At 38.4% G+C, this 21,237-nt stretch overlaps 1 protein-coding gene across 2 annotated transcripts in view; it reads left to right on the top strand.

The window, feature by feature from the left end:
• Positions 1–21,237, top strand: part of SEMA5A (semaphorin 5A) — a 452,903-nt gene that overhangs the window by 386,505 nt on the left and 45,161 nt on the right. For both annotated transcript variants that reach the window (XM_054578336.1, XM_054578335.1), the window contains exon 17: positions 19,845–20,070. In XM_054578336.1, coding sequence (XP_054434311.1) covers positions 19,845–20,070 — 226 coding nt within the window. The remainder of the gene's footprint in view (positions 1–19,844; positions 20,071–21,237) is intronic.

A 21,237-nucleotide genomic window follows, 5' to 3' on the forward strand; every position in this document is an offset into this window, starting at 1 on the left:
TCTTTGATAAATGGTGCTGGGAACATTGGAAAGCCACATGCAAAAGAATGAATCTAGATTACAGTTTTTTCCCTATGGACAAAAATTAATTCAAAATGGATCAAAGGCCTAAATATAAGATCTGAAACAATAAATTACATGGAAGTAAACATAGGTGCTAAACTTATGGTTTTGACCCCAAAGACAAGGGAAGTAACTGCAAAAATAAATGAATGGGACTATATCAAACTAAAGAGCTTTTGCACAGCAGAAGAAACTGTCAATGAAACAAAGATAACCAAATGAATGGGAGATGATATTTGCAAACAACAGCTCTGACAAGAGGTTAATATCCAAAATATGTAAAGAACTCATACAATTTAACACCAATCAAACAGACAATCCAATTAAAAAATGAGGAGAGGGACTGAACAGACATTCCTCCCCCAAGAAGACATACAAATGGCCAACAGATATACGAAAATGTTCAACTTCTCTAGCTATAAGGGAAATACAAATCAAAACTACAGTGAGACACCACCTCACACCTGTTAAAGTGACTATTACCAGCAAGGCAAGTAATAACAAGTGTTGGAGAAGTTGTGGAGAAAAAGGAACTCTGATTCACTGCCAGTGGGAATGTAAACTGGTACAGCTACTATGGGAAACAATATAAAGTTTCCTCAAAAAATTAAGAATAGAGTTACCACATGACCAAGCAATCCCTCTTCTGGGTATACCTGAAAAACTCAAAAACATTTATTCGCAAATATATATGCACCCCTATGTTCATTTCAGCATTATTCATGGTGGACAAGACATACAAACAACCAAAGTGTCCTTCGATAGATTATTGAATTAAGATGTGGTACATATATACAATGGAATACTACTCAGCCATAAGAAAAAATGAAATACTGCCATTTGTGACAACATGGGTAAACTTTGAGAACATTATGCTCAGCAAAATAGGTCAGTCAGAAAAAGCTAAGAACTATATGATTTCACCCATGTGGGATATAACCTGAAACTCATAGACACAGACAACAGTATGGTAGTTACCAAGGGGAAGGGGGAAGAGGGTATAGTAGGGAGTAAAGAGTAAAAGGGGCCAAATACACAGATCATGTATCATAGAAATGTACACTTGAAACCTATATAATCTTATTAACCAATGTCACTGCAATAAGCAAAAAAAAATAAAGGAAGCTTTCTAACTGTAAATATATACATGATGCTAAACATACAAATCTGTGTGGGTGACCCACAATCATTACTACAACTTTAGGATGTGCTCCTAAACCTAAAAACCTTAAATTTAAGGTCAATCATGCACAAAAATATGTTATGTAAACTTAAATATAGCCCTGTTTCAAAGAGAAAATTTTCATCACACTAATAATATGAATTAATTGGGTTTTAATCTTATTAATACCGAAAAATAAGATATTTTAAGATATTAAAGTCAGGGACAATATTCTATTAATGACTGTATCCTTAACACAAAGCAGGGTGTATAGTGAATAAATGAATGCAATTATTAAATGTATGTATTAATCTTTTTAAAGACTATGATAATTTGGGGAAATATTGCCAACATGTTTCCAAATGAAGTGATTATTGTTGTGATTATATTGTTTTTGTCCACTCTTCGGTTCCTTTTTTTATGGTCTTATACAATGAAACATGCGTTGTGGTTAGTCTTTCACAAAAATTCACACTCCATTCAATAGAGCTCCATTTAATTTTTTTCCCACAGTACTTACTTAAGAACATTTTATTTTTTTTTGTTCAAATTGTTAAATTATTTAAAATTCCCTCTAATTGCTTTACACGTCTGCTCCAGCTGAATCAAATTTAGCACAGAAAACCAGTATCGCTGCAGTAATAGTGTATGAGGTTCATTAAAATTGCTTTTGTTAATAGATTATACTTGGCAGTGAGCTTCCAAAACTTACCAGGCCCCCATAAGGAAGACTTGAGTACATGCAACTAATGCAGAACACCTAATTAGGAAAAAAAAAATCTGACAGTATTTAGTGTGTCAGGGATTTCAATATTTGAGCTCCCTTTTGTAAATAATTCAAATGGCCCTGTGCCCTGTCAGACCAAAATGCTCCATGTTAATCAAATGCTGTCTTATTTCCCTTGATGCAATCCATGCATACCAGCCTGAGTGCTGTCCAGCTCTGCTCCCTCAACAAACAAGTCTTAAACAACCCTGAGTATGAGCCACAGCCCATATGAGTATGGGCTGGATGTAATGTGAGTCTGATTACATTGTTGTTCTGGACCTCAGGGAGCTCTCCACCTGGAAAGAGGAAGAATATTAACAACCAAATAACATCAATTCGAGGTCAAAAGTGCCATATTAAGTACCAGCTACAGGCATCCAGAGGATGGAAAGAACCAAGTTTATAACTTTAAGGCCCCTGTACATGGGATGGGTTTCCCTGGGCAAGACCCATATCATCACTTTAAAAGAAGCTATTTGGGTGTTTAGGGAGTTACTGAGACCTAGGTAGACCAATAGTCAGTGGGACTTTGAGTATTATTGGTGTTCCCAATAGTTTACTTTAACAAAAGAGGGTCTGGCACTGAAATTTGCTGAGAACCTGGTCTTTCCCTGGGGATGCTTTTGGGGGTGACTGACCTCTGGCCCTGAGGACTTTGAGGATGCCCCCCTGGTACACTGAGGCACCCTCAACGTTTACTCAGCAGCATAAGGATCTGTCTGTGGACTTTGTGCACTTGTTATGTTTCCCAGGCACTGTGAGTCTCATTGACACCAAGGGGTCCTTTAGCTGGCTCATCCTTTAAACTAGAAATGTCAATGTTCTGACCATTGGCATTGATGTTCTATTTTGTAAACCACAATTCCTGGGGCTATTAGGAAGACGCAGTGCACCGTGTCCTTTCATGGAAGAACTTGGCAGGGTTTTCTGGGGTCCACATGTCTTGTATGACCTTCTCCAGGCTTCGCAAGCTCTCTCACTGCCCTGTTCGTATCCTCAGCTGTTAAAATTCTGGCATTTGGCTTCTACCTTTTGCCTGTATCCTTGCAAGAGAAACAATATATAAATAATGGAAGTCATCATGTTTTTCTTAGTAGACATTGCACCTTGTTTCTAGGCAGGATTTGCAACTTTCCTCCTTTGTTTGCTTTTATGCTGATACCTGCATAGCAGAGGACTCTGAGTAGGTGTGGCTGTGAGTTTATTATAGAATTACTGGGGATTACCTCATTTACTTGAAAGAAATCTGAATTAACGTCCACACAAAGTACAAACGTTAAAAATATGTTTTCCACATAAATAGTTACAACAGGATGAGCATTCAAAAGAAAATTTTACAATCCTTGCACGTTATAGACATTTTATTTACATCTCAGGAGGCCAGATGATCTGCTTGGCACAATTCTAAATTGCAAATACTGACCTCCGAAGTGTCAGAGTGAAATGAAGTCGTTGGTGAGCCTGAAGTTAGAGAAAGCTGGGTGACGCTTTTCCACTAGAGAGGGAAGGTGCCCCAGCCACTCAGGGACACTTGGCAGAGAACGCCCTGGGATTTTAAGCTCCCAGGTGCAGGTGCTCTGCCTGGGTGGCTCATCACTGCGTCCTCAGCAGCTTCTCAGTGACTGGCACAGAGTAGCTGCTAAATGAATAACATGAAATTTATTGGCAGCATTCAAATTAAGAGGGAACTGTCACAAATTGGGACCAGCAGTAGATATCATTCTCTCAGAAAGTCCCCAAATCATTCTATTTGTAAAAACATGTGCAGAGAAGGGTCAGTTCAACATCTTAAGTTTTGTTTGTATCTCTCTCCCTCGAACATGTGGGTGCCTCATCTCATGGCCCCCTTTTTGCATAGGGGACAGGTGTCAGGAGTTAGAGCCAGTTAGAAGGGCAGGAGATCCTGAGCTGTGAACAGAGAGGGACATTTGTTTTAAAGTGAGTAGCAAGTATCTGTAGCAAGTTCTCCCAAGCCGCTATGTCCAGTGGTTGAGTTGTTTGGTGAATGGCATCGCCTCTATGTATGAGAAATGGCTAAGTTCCAGGAGCACTGCTAATCCATAAGGTGCTGTTGTGTGAATCTGAGCAAGTTTCCCTTCTGATGGTCACAGCATTACAGGCTCAGGCCTTGGCGGACAGCTGCATGTTTTCATGCACAGGACGGTGCCCCTTCCTCTATGTACAGGCAGCCCCATGCCGAGGCTTGTGGTTTAGGAGAAGAACCAGGCTGAGTAACAGCCCTCACATACCCCCGCTGCCAGAGTCGTCTTTTGTGCAGTGCATATGTTGTGCAACCTTGTGCAACGTTAATTCATCAAGATATAAATACAAATGAAAATTATACATAATATTTACAATTCACTTATATTTTTACATTCATATTCATAATTTGACATTCCTGATGGTCAAGTGGAGAATCTTGTAAATAATACATTTTATATTAATAAGATTAAGAGAAAAAACGTTCTAGTCATTTCAATAGATGCAGAAGAAATATTTGATCAGTAACTCAGCAGTCCTAGATAATAGTAGCAGTTTTCAAAAAGCCAACAAATCGAGCGGATAGGAGCACCTTCAGCCTTTTGAAGGATGTGTATTAAAGTGCCATAGCAAACATTATCATAACTGGTAGTGGGGCCTCAGAAGCCTTCTCGTGAAAGTCAGGAAAAAAACGGAGTGTTTTCGCCAGCCCCGCCACTGTTCCCTGCTCTCCTCGAGATCACAGCCGGTTTCATACAGCAAGGCAAAGAAATGAGAGTTGTGAGTCAAAGATGGCAATCATTTGTCCCAAGAATTCCTGCCAGCTCTCCTCCCGTGTCTGAAAGGTCAGAGGCTATTACTGAATGACCAGTCGTTGGATGGAGTGTGGCATCCGGTGAGCGGTGCAGGGCAAGGGGCGCCACGCTGAGCCCCTGCGGGTGGCCTTGGGGGGTGCTTCCCTGGATGGGCCTCCATCCCACTTGGACCAGAGTCTTTTAATCTTTATCAGTTTGTATACTGTTTGGTGATTGAATGATTATTCAGTATTTATAAAGACTTTGAACGGCATTCAGGAAAAATTTTCAAAAGTCAGACAAGAGACCGTGGGGCGTTTCTGCTGCGTGGACCCCAGTAGCGCCTGCTTGAGGAAGTGCTGGCAGGTCCGAAGCTGCCCGACAGCCTGCTGCCTGACAACAGCAAGTGGCCAGGGCCCGGCTAGAAACAGAAAAATGAAACCTGAGCAGCCGCTTCCTTCACAAACCGCGTGGCCTATCAGGGAGACCCCTGTGCAAGCAAGTCATTGCATGCAGTGCTGCCCCCTTCATCGGTTGCTGTGCAGGGGACAGAGGTGGCACGCAGGAGGAAGTTGGCTTCCAGGTAAATTTAGGAGAAAGCTAACAGATGACATGAAAGGCAGTAGCAGCAAAGGCAGAGAGGGTAGAAGCCACAGCATGTTTGTGGGTCTTTAAGACGGTGCTGCGCGGTTGAGACGCAGGCCCTGAGGTGGGAGGGGTTGAGACAAAGCCACTGACCTGATTTTCTGAGATATCTCCAAAGCTGAGGACTTTCTGTTTTACTCTGCCAGGGATGAGAGCCACAGAAATGCAGTGAGAAACACTGAGTAACCTAGTGTTTTCCAAGATGGACACGCTGATGCACCGTTCAAGATCGCTAGAGCCTTCTCGAGGCTCTATTTTGATTATAATTTTATGGAATTATATATGTTTTATATATACTTACATATTAAATTTTATAAATACTCATTTGGTCTTCCAGCTGCTGGTGCCATTCCTGCCTGCCTGTGTAAACTCCTGTTTGAACAAACCTTGCATCTCAGTCCCCAGACAATAATGTTCTGTCTGAATGTGGGTTAGAACATTTCATGGTGTAATAAAGCCAGATAAACTCCATTACTGAGGAACAGTCTGAAAGAAGAAAACTACATTTTTTTCAATCATACTATAAGAGAAAATTAGATGTCTACAGTCATCTTTATATCACTTACTACTTTATTCTATGTACTAATATTTGTAAGAAAGCAATTTAGAGACACTTTAGTCATATTTTTTGAAGGGCAGGCACTTTTACTCAGCCACCATATGGAATTTTTCGGCTAAATGAATAGAAATTGAAGGAGAAATCTGTCAATACTCTTGCTTAAGTTTTGCAATGTGTCCAGAAGAGAAAAATTAATTTTAAACTCACCCACAGTATAGAATTCTAAAATATTTCAACTGGGCATTTTCTATAGGCCTGAAAGATGGCTTTGAACAAGAAATGCCCTTACCTTGTTGAACAAAAGAAGCAACATTCTAAAACAAGATATCGTTGGTTTAGGTAATCTTAATATATGAATTTCCAAGTAAGTGACTTCCATTATGTTTTCATATTTTCATATATAAAAGTATATTTATATCATGATGGTAGTGGGAAGAAAATTTGTAGAGTTAAAAACTAAGGAATGCATATAACTATGTATTGGGATAAACACATCTGTGATGAAAATATGGATTTGGAAGAAGTTTACCCACTTCATTATTTAATCATCATTTTATATTTAGGAATTTATAGCAGGATGATTTTCTAATCATAATTAAGTAGATGAAAATTTGTAATGGAGACCAGTCTTTAAACATTGATTTGAGCATTTATTCTTTTGTAGGAAACTTCTACATAAATCGTTATACCATTGCCATGTTAAGTATATTAAAACCTAGAAATGTTTATCTTATATGTTTGGTTACAACATCTTAAATATTTTAATTCTACTGCAGACCTCATTTTTGGGAAAGCATCCAAAAGTAGGTTTACAGTTGTGAATATGCAACACTGTGTAATATTGTGTTATTATTTATTAATGATTGTATTATTTTCCAAGTGAACAACTGTAAACCTACTTTTGCCCTACCCTGTATTAAGATCTGCGCCCAGAATGAGGCCCAGGTTCAGAAAGCAGTTGAAGGACAAGGATTCTGCAGTTCACCTTTGTGGCAAAGGCTTTTATGGTTTCATGATGTCTGACTATTCTCTTTGATACTTGCTCTGATAAGCTTAACCATCTATCTCCCAGCCTATTGCATATATGAAAGTAGAGAGAAGTCCACAAGAAGTGGAGGCAAAGAAAGTAGCAGATGCAAGAGATGTGTTTAGGTTGTGCAGGGAAAAAATTCTAATGCATCAATAGTATTGCCAGTAATAAGTGAATTTAATTATAACCTCAAGACATTAATAAGCCATAAAATTAAGTTTGGAGACAGAATGTTATAAATCTTAGAAATAAACCCATCAAAAGCAGTCATAGAAAAATTACTGCTTTATGATGTTTTCACTCTATTTAGACAGAGGCTTCACTTTTGTGATAGTTTATATCAGAATGATCGTATGAAAGTCATTATACATATGACTACATTGAGATGGTGATTTCACAAAGAAAGGACAAAGCCTGTATCCTTAGATTGTAAATGTGTCTCTTTTTGGGGAGATTGGGGCTTGTGGTTAATGCTTCTCCCCGCTTTGGGAGACAAGACAATAGAATGTGTTGGCAGACAGGGAGCTCCACCCATGCATACCTTGCACCTTGGAATTAACCTGCGATCACAAGTTCTAAGTGGACCACCTTCACACTTCACTCTTACACTATAATTATTTCAGGGACCCTGTGTATACATTTGAAACATTAATAAAACTGGGACACAAGCATTTTTAACTGTGTAAAGAAAAAATAAGGATGAATACTCAACTAATTTGTCAACTTACATTTTAACCAGAGGGTCTTTTATTTTCTGTGATCTAGACTAAACTTTTTCAAAGGTGCTAAGGGTGCATTAGGGTTTTTATTTTGTGTTTTGTTAGCAGTGACATTATACTATTAGGGCATGGATCATTTTTGTCAGAATTAGTTACTTGGGCAGCTATTGCCCAAGCGGTTGCTTCCCACCTTCAGGGCTGGTGTTGAGGAAGACAGTGAAACTTGGGGTGAAACTGGTCATTCAGGCAGAGAATCCCAGGGGAATGACTCAGGGAATTGACCACAGTGTCCTGTTATGGAAGGTCAAGTCTCTCCCTCATCTTAATTCCCATTACACATAGCTGGTGTTGGGCTGATGGTACTTTCATGTCTGCCTTGAACTCCATCTGCTTATTTTCATCATTAATATCTAGGATCCTCTGGAGAGGTATAGATGCTCCAACAGTGATTATTGAAACATGGATAAATGATTGAGTGAATGGATGGATAACATGATACTTCCATTTTCATTACTGTTGTTAATTGAAAATGTCATTTGGGCAATATTACTTTGACTTTAATTTCAAAAATATAAATATTTAAATTAATATATTTAGGTCAATACCCATAAGTTCTGACAGGAAACATTCATGAGGTAATAGGAATCTAATTAAACACTTTAAATTATAAAAAGGAAGTTGTTTAAAGATTTTTTAAGAGGAACATAATTTCCCACAGTAAATTGTCCAAAAGTAGAGCAAAAAGTCCAATTCCTTCTGAAAGATGTTGATAAAACACACATGTTTTTCATTTCCCAGATCCATTAAATGATGGGTTCCCAGCTTAGAGAGCCAAGAAAACACCCAAGAGTTCCAAATATTTCCCTACTGGTGAAATGAAATGTCATAAGGACTTTGGCTTTAGCAGTGAATGTTCCAAATACATCATACATGCTATTGGGATTTTAGATTATTTAAGGAATATAAATTGATAAAAAATCATCTTCAAGTAAACTGAGATAAGAGCAAATTTAGAAGATAATTTTCCACAAGATGATCACATAACAGAGGGAGTGAAATGATATACATGGAATCTTGGATACTTATTCCAGTTAAATAAATTCATCTCCCTGTGTTTAACCCTGCTAGGATAATTATGGGTTCTTATGACCATCTGAATTTTGAGGGAGAGAATTGCTAGTGACCAACTTTGGAGAACTCATAGTATTTTTCCGTTCTGTATCCCGCCTTTGTTTCCACACCTCTGTGCAGAACAACAGTGCTCCAGATACCAAGTTTTCTGATAATCACTATAAATACATTATCTGGTTTAACATTCTCAAATCATCATGATGTGATTCTCTCTATAGTCATTTTACCAATTAGAAATTTGAGGGACTAGGTCATAGACATGAAAGGAGTAGACCCCCTGGTCAGACCTGGTGGGATGTCTTCGTTTTCCCACAAGGCCACAAACTTGGCAGTGATCTGAGAGTTTCACAGTAGAAACTTATGAATAAACTCAAAGGTGAAAACACTTTAGAGACAAGACTAATGAAGTGCCAGCAGCCTGTGCACCATCTACGCCCTGGAAAGTCGCCACCACCAGCCTTGCAGAAGGGGCATATTTCAGATGGTTTCCTCATTACAACATGGACATGGACATGTCAGTGGGCCAGGGACATAGAACATCTGACAGGGACTAAGGATTTCATGAACATAACACTCCATCCTCAGTCTTTCAAGTCCTAGTTAGGTTTGGGAGAAGACGGGCATCTTCCACACAGTCTAGAAACTACAGAAATACACCCTTATTTTCAGCTTTGAATCAGCAAAGTTGATTGTAAAATCAGTCAGACAACAAAATTGCTTTCACTTTTGGGGAACTTATTTGATTCCAGGTAGCATCGTCCCCGACAGCATTTACTAATGTGCGGTCTGCTCCGTTACTCAGTTCTGTTTCTTCAAGAAGGTCTGAGAAAAGGGCTCAAGATGAGCTCAGCTCTCTCTTGCTTTAAAGAAACCCATTTAACTTTGTTGAACCCAGGGCTCCTTCCTGAGAACAGACACTTTTCCCTGTAGCAACCATGCGCTACCCAGATAGACACTTTAGGAAAAGCTCTTTTATGGAGCTTTCCTATTCAGAACACCATTTCCATTCTGTTTATGCCTTTAAATTAAAAGATATTTACCCAACATACTTAACTTAAACATAGTGGACTGAAATCTACAGCCTTAATGGGATCAGTAAAATTGAAATTAAAATTACTGGTCAACACATGTATATTTTGCACAGTTCTGCAAAGTTGAACTAAAAAAAAAAAAATCTGCATGGGACCAGGCACCTTTAATAAAACATAAATTCTAACAACAAAAGTCAACTTACCAGATAACCTGTGAGACTCTCATCAATACCTTGAATTTCCTATGAATTATTACTAGCAAGTAGTGGTAAATTTTTTTACCAAAAAAAACAAAACAAAACAAAACAAAAAACTTCAACCAAGATTTTTTTCATGAGAAAATTGGAGGAATATCATAGCAGGAAGGTAATGAGCTTCTGGTGAAAGAAAATTCCTTGACACTGGGAGACCAGACTAAGGAAAAGGAGGAAGGAGATATAAAATTTAAACTTCATTTGAATCATCCAATAAATTGAATCCTTGGAGGATTGGACAAAAAGCAGGATCATAGAACTGATTTATTTTTAAATACACAAAAATATAGATGTATATATTTACATAGGTGTGCATTAATACTCTCGTGTTATGCAACAAATTAGCATAAATTTAGTGTCTTAAAACAATGCTTTTATCATCTCACAGTTCCATGGGCGAGAAGTCTGGGCCCAGTGTAACTGGTTCCTCTGCTCAGTTTCTCATAGGCTGACATGAAGGCATCGACCAAAGTTGCAAACTTTTCTGAAGCCCCGGGTTCTCTTTCAAGCTCCCTGGTGGTTTGCAGAATTTAGTGCTTGGCAATTTTGGGACTGAGGTCCCTGTTTTCTGTCTGGCTTTAAGCTGGAGATCATGTGAGCTCCTGGAGGTTGCCCTCAGGCCCCAGCCACAGGGCTTTCTCAGGATGTGGCAGCTAACTTCTTCCAAAGCCAGCTGGAGAATCTCTTATCCACTACAAGTTCTTAGGTTACAGAACCTAATCAAGAGAGCCATTATCCCATCACCTTCCCAGGGCCCACCCCCACCCACAGAGAAGGGACTGCACAGGGTGTTGCACCCAGGCGGTAGAACCCTTGTGAGCATCTTAGAATTTTGCTCACTGTAGATGCACATTGTCAGCATGTCCTTAAGATCGTTGTTGTACCGTAATGAAGGAATCAGGCTTCAGGTGACTGAAGGAGAGTAGACCAACTGCTCACAAGACTCCAAGTAGAACTACTAGACTGTGAGACCCAAAGACACCCAGTCCTGCATGCCTGAGGAAATGCAAAGAAAACTGAGAAATCTGGATCTTTGTAAGATATCTTCGGAAATTTTACCAATTGGAAAGCAAATAGAAGAAGATACTACAACCCTGTTTTGCCCTAAGTCCCCTTGGGTGCAAAAAGCATAAATACAAAAAGACATCCACATGATCTAGGAGAGGAAAATGACATTTAAATTTTTTGCAGTCAAAGGCAGGGAAAAACAAGTTGCACATGTTCATCAACACCACCTGACTTGCGTTTATTCATAGTTTATTTCTCAAAACCTCAAAACTTAAATTGCTTTAGAAATTAATTTATATATAAAATAAACATTTACTTAATCAAATGTAGCCTAATCACTAGGCGTTTATAAAACATTCACTAACAGTTGTCTATGCTGCTAAATAATTGCTTTTAATGAAATACATTTGGTTTTTTCAATTCGGGTTTTCTGAGGCCACAGAAGTATGATTTTAGCCTGTGTCTTGATGATTGAATTGTCTATACCACTATATTATTCTAACTTGGGTTTACATTTTCTTGCCAAGAAATTAAATCACTTTAGCCCACACAAGTGTGACTGTGTGATTATAACCATAACATCCAAATACTATGATTATAGGGAGTAGTTCTTATTTCTTTTTTTAACTCATGTTTTTCTTACAATTGTATGTGTGTGGTGAATTTTTTTTTTATACACACACACACTCACACATCATTTCTACCAAGAAAACAGATAACTGTTTGTTGCTTCTTTTGTACTTACAAGAATCTAAGACAGCTTAGACCCCTATGTTTAATTTAAAAGTAATGCCCTATGAGTTTTCCTGCCAAAGCTTTAATTTATAATGACACAACCTCAGTTTGGTTTATGTTATTTACTCTGGTTCTTCCAAATTCCTCATTAGAATTCTTTAAAGTATGTACAAATTATTATATTCTTCTGAAGGAAGTATATTACCATTAAATATTTTCCCTTATAAATGGAGGAGTGGGAGTAAAGGGTGGACTCCTTTGCTCGCGGTCACCCATTTGAATCTTTGGTATGAGAAGGGAGCGTTTTGCCCAATGATAGATTCTTACTTCTAACTGAAAGTATTTTCTCCTCTCATTGTAAGCTGTTTGTCAGAAAAAATAAATAAAAAGTGTCTGAATTCTTAATGTTTACTCTCAGCTACTAAAGATTTAAAGGCATTGTAATGAGAGAATAAAATAAATAAAATGGATCTTCTTATTTGCGATTTCAGCGTATAGAGTACCCACAAATTATAGCCTCTCTAATAAAGATTTTCAGCAACAACACTATTCTAATTCTCTTGGGCTTTCTACAGTGTTAGAGAAAGGAATAACATTCAAGGAAGAGGGCTAGCTTCATTTTGTATATACAGACACACATATGTAACGTGCATGCACACATGTCTTTTCTTAGTATGAAAGCTGAAGGAACACTTACTTGCTTCTCTGCAGTTAAAAGATTGCAGGCCGATTGCTTGCTGAAAGTAAATGCACCCATTTGAAAGCCCCTGAGGTGTTCAGCACAATCCGTCCCACCTTTGGAACCAGCACTAGTGCCTGGGGAGGGGAGTTGCATCAACACCCAGCTGTACCCTCTAGAAGCTCACAGGCTGGGAGGCCCTGGTGCAAACAAGTGGCATAGTTAGGGTTCATGAGAGTGGCAAAGAGAGAACAGAGGCCTCCCAGAGAAAATCTGATGAAATGCAGTCACTGCACACAACAGTGGAATTTTCTTCTCAGAAATCCTCACTTATTGCCTTATAAAATTGCCTTACATTTAAAAATATTTCTGTTGTACTTCATTGAGTTTTTATGATTAGTAATTGTAATGGAAAGAAATTATTTTTTTCTTTATTTAAATTATTTAAAGAATTAAAGATATTCTTTAAAATCTCTAAATCATCAGCTTCTGTTTAGAGTAGCAAAGGTAGATTGTTGGTCTTCTAGCATTTTGAGTATCAAGTCTTTCGCCTTCTGTGAACCAGATTCAAATGTACACACTCAATATTTACCTTGAATCAGCAGACAAAATCAAAACCAAGATTGTGGATCCCAAAATGCTTTTAGTGTCTTGAGATCATCTTGTCTAACCTCTCATTTGGCATTTGTTGGGATGTGTTTTGTTGTAGCCTGAATATATACATCGAAATGTGTACATTCAAAATGTATACATCGAAAACTGAATGCCCAATGGGATGGGTTCTGCAGGTGTTAGGCCTTGCAGATGGAGCCTTCATGAGCGGGATCAGTGCCCTTGTTAAAGAGGCCCTGCGGAGCTCCCTTTCCCCTTCCACCAGGTGAGGACACAGGAGAGATCTGAGACCCAGAAGATGACCTTCTCTTGACCGCACTGGCACCATGATTTTGGACTTTCAGTATCCAGACCTGTGGGAAATACATTCCTATTGTTTATATGCCACCCAGTTTGTGGAATTTTGTTACAGCCTGGAATGGACTAAGATATGTTCCAAGTGTTCCAAGGTTTGCAGAGGGTTAGACAGTGACTAAGAGGTTGCCCTTGGGGCTGAGTTCTCACACCAAACCCTCCTGAGACTCACGAGCTTCTCCAAATCCCATGGAAGGCGATTAAAACTCCTTTGTGTTCAAACACCTGTACCAACATGAAAATGCAGTGCAGCTGAAGAAACTGATTGTAAGAGAAATAAGATTCTAAAAGAATGCAGTTGATACACGTATACAGAAACAATAACTTATAGTTGCTACACTGGCTAATTTTGTAATAGGAAATAACATTTTCAGGTCTATGTGATGAAAAGTAAAACTGGACTTGATGCACATTTTGTGTTCATGAAACATTTATCTATAAATACTTGGTAATTATAGTAAGTCCCAAATACTCAAACATGAATGCCATAAAACACTGAAATTTTAATGTGTGCAGGTATATGTAAATACAACTGTTCTGAATATCATTTGTAAATCAGCAAGGTAACCACTGCCTATTCAAAAGACTTACCTTTCTGTGACCATGTAATTTTAATAACTTTACTGCAGTATGATTGGCATCTAATAAACTGAACACGTTTAAGTATAAAATTTGATTAGTTTTGACCAATGTGTTTTTCCAGGAAACCATTGGCAATCAAGAAAACGGACATGTCACCAACCCAAAAGTTTCCTCATTGCATTTTGTGACCTGTCCCTTGTAAACATCTGTGTCCTATCCATGGAGACACTGACCTGCTTTCTGACCTTCCGTTAGCTTTCATTTTCCATAATTGTATACGTGTTCTTTCTCTTTCTGTTGGATTCTTCCTCTCTGCATAATTAGTTTCAGATTTTTCTGTGCTATTGTACATATCAGCAGTTCATCTCTTTTATTGCTGAGTAGTATTCTATTATTTGGATATAAGATAAATTATTTAGATATTCAACTATGGATAGGCATAGGATTTTTTTCCCCAGGTTTTGGCTATTACAAATAACGCTGTTATGAATATTCATGTACATGTATATATTTGTATGGGCATGCTTTCTTTTCTCTTGGATAAATATCTGGAGGGAACTGCCTTGTTCATATGATGTGTGTTTATAAGTTTCTAAGAAAATGTCAAGTAGTTTTCAAAGGGATTGTGCAATTTTACAATACATCCCTACCAGCAGGACATGAGGAAGAGTTCCCGTTACTTGCAAGCTCACCAGCATTTTCTGTTGTCAAGTTTTTGTTTTGTTTTAGCCATTTTAATATGTAATAGGTATGTGGTGATTTACTTGTGGTTTTAATTTATTTTTTTCTAAAAAATTATCTTGAGTATTAACATTTTTTTTGCCATCTGTATATCTCCTTTGATGAAATGTTTATTCATAACACTTGAAAGTTAATAGTTTTAATTTTTCAAACATAACGAATGAGTCTTTTATTAGATACATGATTTGCAAACATTCTTTCCCAGTGCGTTGCTTGATTTGATTTGCTTAACAGTGACTCTCAAACAGCAGACCTTCCTGATTTTGATTAATTCAACTTATTTCTATTCCTTTCTTTTATGAGTGATGCTTTTGGCCTCATATCTAGAAAATGTTTGCTTGACCTAAGGTCCTCCTGTTTTCTTCTGGAAGGTTTATGGTATTAGATATTGGTGTATGATCCATTTGAGTGTATTATCATTGATGAAGCAAGTTATTGATTAGAATTATCGCATATGGCCATTCAGTTGTTCCTGCACCATTTGCTGAAAAGACTCTACTTCCTTCACTGTATTGTCTTTGCACCTTTATCTAAAATGAATAAACCATATATGTGCAGGTCTGTTTCTGAACTTTCCATTCCATTCCTCTGCTTAATTTTTATATCTTGATGCTAACACCACCATGTCTTGATTTATTTTTTTCAAAGGAAAAATAAAAAGCAAAACCGGGGTCCCCAACTAACCACTGAAATTTGTTTATCAAATTTATGCAAATTCCCCTTTAATAAGCTTATTTGTGAATTGATCAACATGATTTACCCATTCATTCACAAAAATAAGTGTTACTGTACTTAAGATTGGTAGTGTGAAATAAATATGACAAAGTTCTTGCTCTTGACAAACTTGCAGTCTATAAATCAAGGCAATCTCTAACTAGACAATTAAACTTCAGTAAAATACAGGCTTCAACTATGGAAAACAGGCCTGCGGTGAATGTGGCAGGAATTAAAAATAAGACAGTGGGGAAGAAAGAGGGAACACAAGAACCCCTATCTATAGGACTTGACCCAGAAGGAGAATTAGCAGAGTGCCTCCCAGGTTTCTGGATTAAAATTTTAAGTGGATGGCCTTATCACTGTTGACTGAGACATAAGCTACGCGGGGAACATACTTGGAGAATTGTTTGAAATTTCTGTGGTAACCACTTTTTAAATTTGTTTTCTTTGACTATTTTTTTTGTCCTTGCATTAGTTTCAGTTTTTAAAACTTTAATTCAGCTTTATTGAGATATAATTGGCATATAACATTGTTTAAGTTTAAGGTATATCATGTGCTGATCTGATAACATTTAACAAATTGCCCAGTTATTACCACCATAGTATTAGCTAATACCTCCTGTTCATCACATAGTTACCATTTCTTTTTGGGGTGACAACATTTAAGATTTAGTCTCTTAGCAGCATTTAAATGTAGTGTATGATACAGTTATATGAGCTACAAACACCATTCTGTACTTACAGTCCCCAAACTTGTTAATCTTATAACTGGAAGTTCATACCCACCACCCTACTTTCTGTTTCTCTGAGTCTGTCTTCTTTTTTAAAACTTTATTTGGCATACAATATTATGTTAGTTTCAGGTGTTTATCTTTTTTATGTTCCACATACAAGTGATGTCATACAGGATTTGTTTTTTTCTTTCTGACTTACTTCACTTAGCACAACGCTCTCAAGGTCTGTTCCAAGTTGTCGCAAATGGCAGGATTTCCTTTTTTCTCATTACTGAATAATATTTCATTGTGTATATATATTTCAATTAAACTGCATATATACTGGATTGGGCAGAAGTAACGCCTGCTTGAGTATAGTTGGTAGGGGGGTAATAATATGGAGATAATAATTTATAGTTTTAATTTAAACATTTCACCTAAAATGTCATATGGTATGCTTCAGCATTATATTGTTATGTTACAGAATTACATGCTTATGATTTTGTAATAAAAATTTTTGTAATAAAGGGGGACATCATTTGTATGAGACCTTATACATTACATACGCCACATCTTTTTTATCTTTTCATTCATTGTTGCACACTTAGGTTATTTCCATATCTTATCCATTGTGAGCAATGCTGACATGATATAGGAATGCATATCTCTCTCTGAGATCCTGATTTCATCTACATATACACATATATGTATACACACACACAGAAGTGGGATTAACATCAGTAACTGTTTTTACTTAATATTTGCCACCAGAATATTAAGAATCCTATGGGGCAAGTAATAGTAATTAGCTCCTGAAACTACTTTTAAAATAACTTCTTTCTGTAACATTAAATGTAATGCTGTTCAAGTTCCATTCAAATATGAGGACTTATAGCAACAGTTCAGAGGTAAATTGTAGCAAACAGGTAAGTGTTAAGTCATATCATTACTCACCACTGACTTGAATTGCTTCATAATTTTAGTCATTAACATAAAACAGATTGGTCATATCATTTCTCAGCATTTCAAAATCTGATTTTAAGTAAATGCATCATACAAAACCTCAAAAAGCAGTTGAAAAGAGAAAGTCCTTTGTCTCATGTTAGCATCTGTGCTATGAGGAGCTAATGAACAAAAGAACAGATTTCGTTATCAGAGGTTTAGGTCTAATGAGCCTGAATCAAATTTCTTCGTCCTTGAGCTGTGCCTCCCTCTGGTATGCGTGCCCTCTTCCCTGCTGGCCATGTCACCAGCACGCAGAGGCCAGCTCAGGCACATGAGCCACCGTTAAAGTATATCTGTCACTCATATATTACACACACAAAATTTCTTCTCCATAGAAACAATGAAATTATTAGTACAAGGAAGGTAAGAACTATTGATGTATCTTCTATATTTGTTCATAAAGATGTGAGATGATACGATCTTACAGGCAGCGTTGAACTTATTAATACTTGGATTTTTTTAAGCAGGGGCCCTCAAACAGCAAATGCTTTTAGTCCAGTGCAGCAGGGAGCCCTGGGCGCTGGCCCAGCCAGGCTGGCACAGAGTCACGAAGGGCAGGACAGTGGCATATGGCATTTTCAATCTGGAGATGGCAGTGCTGCCACACCGCAGGCCTGGGGGACCCCAGACGGGGTGTTTATGGCATTCCTGTCACGTGGCTTCTATTCCAAGTGAAAATGAGAGAGCTCACGTGTGTTCTCTCTAGTTCCTCACATGATTGGGTTTATGGCCTGAATTGGGGCTATTTTTTCATTCAGGAGGCAGCATCCAAAAGATGCCATAATAAAAGATGCTATAAACAGAGGAAAATGCCGTCATCTGTCTTCCAGATGGAAGACGAGCAGCACCTGTGGGCCAGGGAAGGCCGGGCGGGAGGACCTGGCGTCGGGGAGCAACGATGGTCACTTCTCATACTTTCTGTTAAAAGCCTATGGTGTCGCCAACATGGATCGCTCCGGGGTATTGTCTCATGTAAAAATAATAGAACAGATGGATTGTGAGTAAAGAAACCTTGTTAAAATAATCAGAATAGTGACAAAACCTTGATTTTAATACACTTCCAGGTAAACCTGGTGGTGTGGACACACATGGCTACTTGCTCTGTTACTGAAAATTCACTAATAAAACATTAAAGGGATATCTTTTTTTTTCAAACCAGAAACAACTTTTACTGAATACCTGATGAAGTTAATTAATGACATGCTCATAGAAACTAAACAACCACCCCCTAAAACAAATGAGCCCTTGACTTGGATTGGAAGGGAACTGGACAAGAAACAGAAATCAGTCGTGCTTGACCACACCTCATGTACGTGGAAAGTGCTCGCCTCGGGCTAAGTGCGAACACTGGATTTTGACATAACCAAAAGTGGAGCTTAACCGTATTACGATGACCAGAGATGGGAAGGCTGCATCAGTGTTGAAGGCACATAGGGTGGAGTAGGAAGTTAAGAGTTAAATTGTCGTTTTTCATAGTGCACAGGGAATGGACAATGCCTGATGGAAAATTCTCATCATTATGGTGTGGGATAGATATCAAAATGTTTACCTAACAATTGATGGGGGGAAAATGGAACAGTTCTCTTTTTGATGATACAGCTTAGAGAGCTACTTAACTCTTATTTTTATGTTATGTTTTACATTGATAAAAATCATTGTAGAACTATGGCCATAACTGAGTATGTTACGGGTTGTGGGCTTTCCTTCCAATGAAACATACTTTGTTGTCAAATGGAGGAATCGTGATGTTGTGCTCTATCCTAACACAAACCCAGTAACCCTTAGATTTGGCCCTCTTTCTGGAGGCATCGTGTTTAAAATTATTGCCAAATAAATATTTTAGTGCTTCTGATGGATCTTCTTAGCCTTAGATTCTACCCCCCCAACACACACTGTGCCCCATTTGCCGGATCTTCAAATCTTTCTTTTCAGCACCCAGGTCCCTCCCAACCTGTGTTCAGGGAGATACCTGGTAGTAAGGAAAGGGAGGAGGAACTGACAAATGTCACCGAGATATTAACCAGGGAAATCTTGTGGAAACTTCTTATCGACTGAAAGTTATTATATACTGTGTTGTCATTTGGATACCTACCAGTCTAATACTTTGAACCTGTGATTACAAATCTTAAAACATTCATTAATCACAAACTGAACATACTGTGGTCCAAAAAACAAGTAATGGTTCCATCATTTTCACTTTAATCTGTAAAAGAAGACAGCTAAAGTTAGCATCAGAATAATCAGCATTTTGGTTACTTATTATGTTAAAGGAAGATGATTTTCATGGAAATCATTATTTTTATTTGCCTATAATTAAGTTTATTTTCTCATTTTCATTGTTGATGCAAAAGAAATTGTGCAGAGCTTTTCGGAGTTTACTTGAGCACTGCACCTTCTCCTAAATACCCGATTTAACAAAAGTGTGTTTTAAACTTCGTAGAGTAGTTGATGGGTGTCTTCATAACTGAAGTTTCAGAGAGACCTGTCTTTCACTAAAGGAACAAATCCCTGACTCTATTTATGCTGCATGATGAGCACACGCCATGCCTTTTCTCTTCCAGGAGTACCAGCCTTGTAATACCAACTCATGCCCTGAGCTGAAGAAGACCACGCCGTGGACACCCTGGACGCCTGTGAACATCTCTGACAATGGAGGCCACTATGAGCAGCGATTTAGATACACATGCAAAGCCCGCCTGCCTGACCCAAATTTGCTGGAAGTGGGAAGACAGAGAATTGAAATGCGGTACTGCTCCAGCGACGGAACCAGTGGCTGTTCCACAGATGGTGAGTGGAGATGCCGTGGGGACTGACCCACTTCCATGGACTGGCATGTGATCTTCTCTTAAGTTCACAGAGGAGCGGGGGACCGGGCGGGTGGGGGGGCAGTCCTTTGGATGACTTTTAACAATGACCCGTTTAGAGCAGAACTGGTTTTGTGCAAATTTGTAGGAAACACTCTTACTATAAAAAATGTACTGGTAGTTACATATTGAGATGGTCCTGTGAATTCAACCCCGAAAATAACACAGTATTTATAGCAGGTCCACAGTAGTTTGAGGAGGATTTATTTAGTATCAGAAAATATTATGGAAGGGTTAGTATGACCTTCTGTAGTTCTTTTGGCACTGAAATTTGCAATAAACTTTTCTTTTATCTTAAAACTGGACAAAGAAAAAAGAGTTGCATCTCTGTGTTTGTATATATAAAAGGATTTTTCAGGGTACAGCATGTGAGAAGTATTCAATAGTCTTTGAAATTACTTTGCTCCTTGCATTTGTATAAATCCCTTTAGTGACATATTAACAGCACGGAATAAGCTCTAGGTAGACCAGAAAGTCCACCCTCTGCCTGGGCATTTCTGCATCCTTCTTCCTCTCCTCTGTCACTCTCATCTAATGTAACACAATCTGGCCAATTCTAACAAGAAACAAGTGCTCACATATGGGTCTTCACAGCAGTAATAGTAATATCTTGCACCAGACCACCTCCCAACATTTCTCAGCACTTCTGTGTTTATAATTCTACCTTATTCTCCCATCATGGGTGTGATAGAGAAAGCACAGTCACCATTAATGCCATTTTTAGAGAAGGAGCTTTAGACACGGGACTGGGCCTAGAGGAACCACCGAGCTGGTAAGTCATGACACTGGGCCGATGCAGGTGGAGTAAATTCATGGAGGTGCCATAAATCTCCTCCCGAACTGCAAGTGGGGGGAGCTCTTAAACAGAGTGTCTGTGAGCAGGGCCAGCCGCTGCACACATGCCACAGAAGCCCACGCCTCCTTCTGGGAGCCGAACAGCCACAGCAGCTTAGCGCGGCCAGCCTGGGTGCTAGGAGCACCAACAGGGGCCAGCAGTGGCCGCTCCTGGTCATATTGATTTTGCTGACATTAACTGTCCACTAAGTTAACGACATTAACTCTCTCCTCACCTCAAAACATCCTGTTTAAT

The sequence above is a fragment of the Pteronotus mesoamericanus genome, unplaced genomic scaffold (genome assembly GCF_021234165.1).
Source record: "Pteronotus mesoamericanus isolate MK-2021 breed Mesoamerican mustached bat unplaced genomic scaffold, CSHL_Meso_final contig_50, whole genome shotgun sequence".
Taxonomy (NCBI): Eukaryota; Metazoa; Chordata; class Mammalia; order Chiroptera; family Mormoopidae; genus Pteronotus; species Pteronotus mesoamericanus.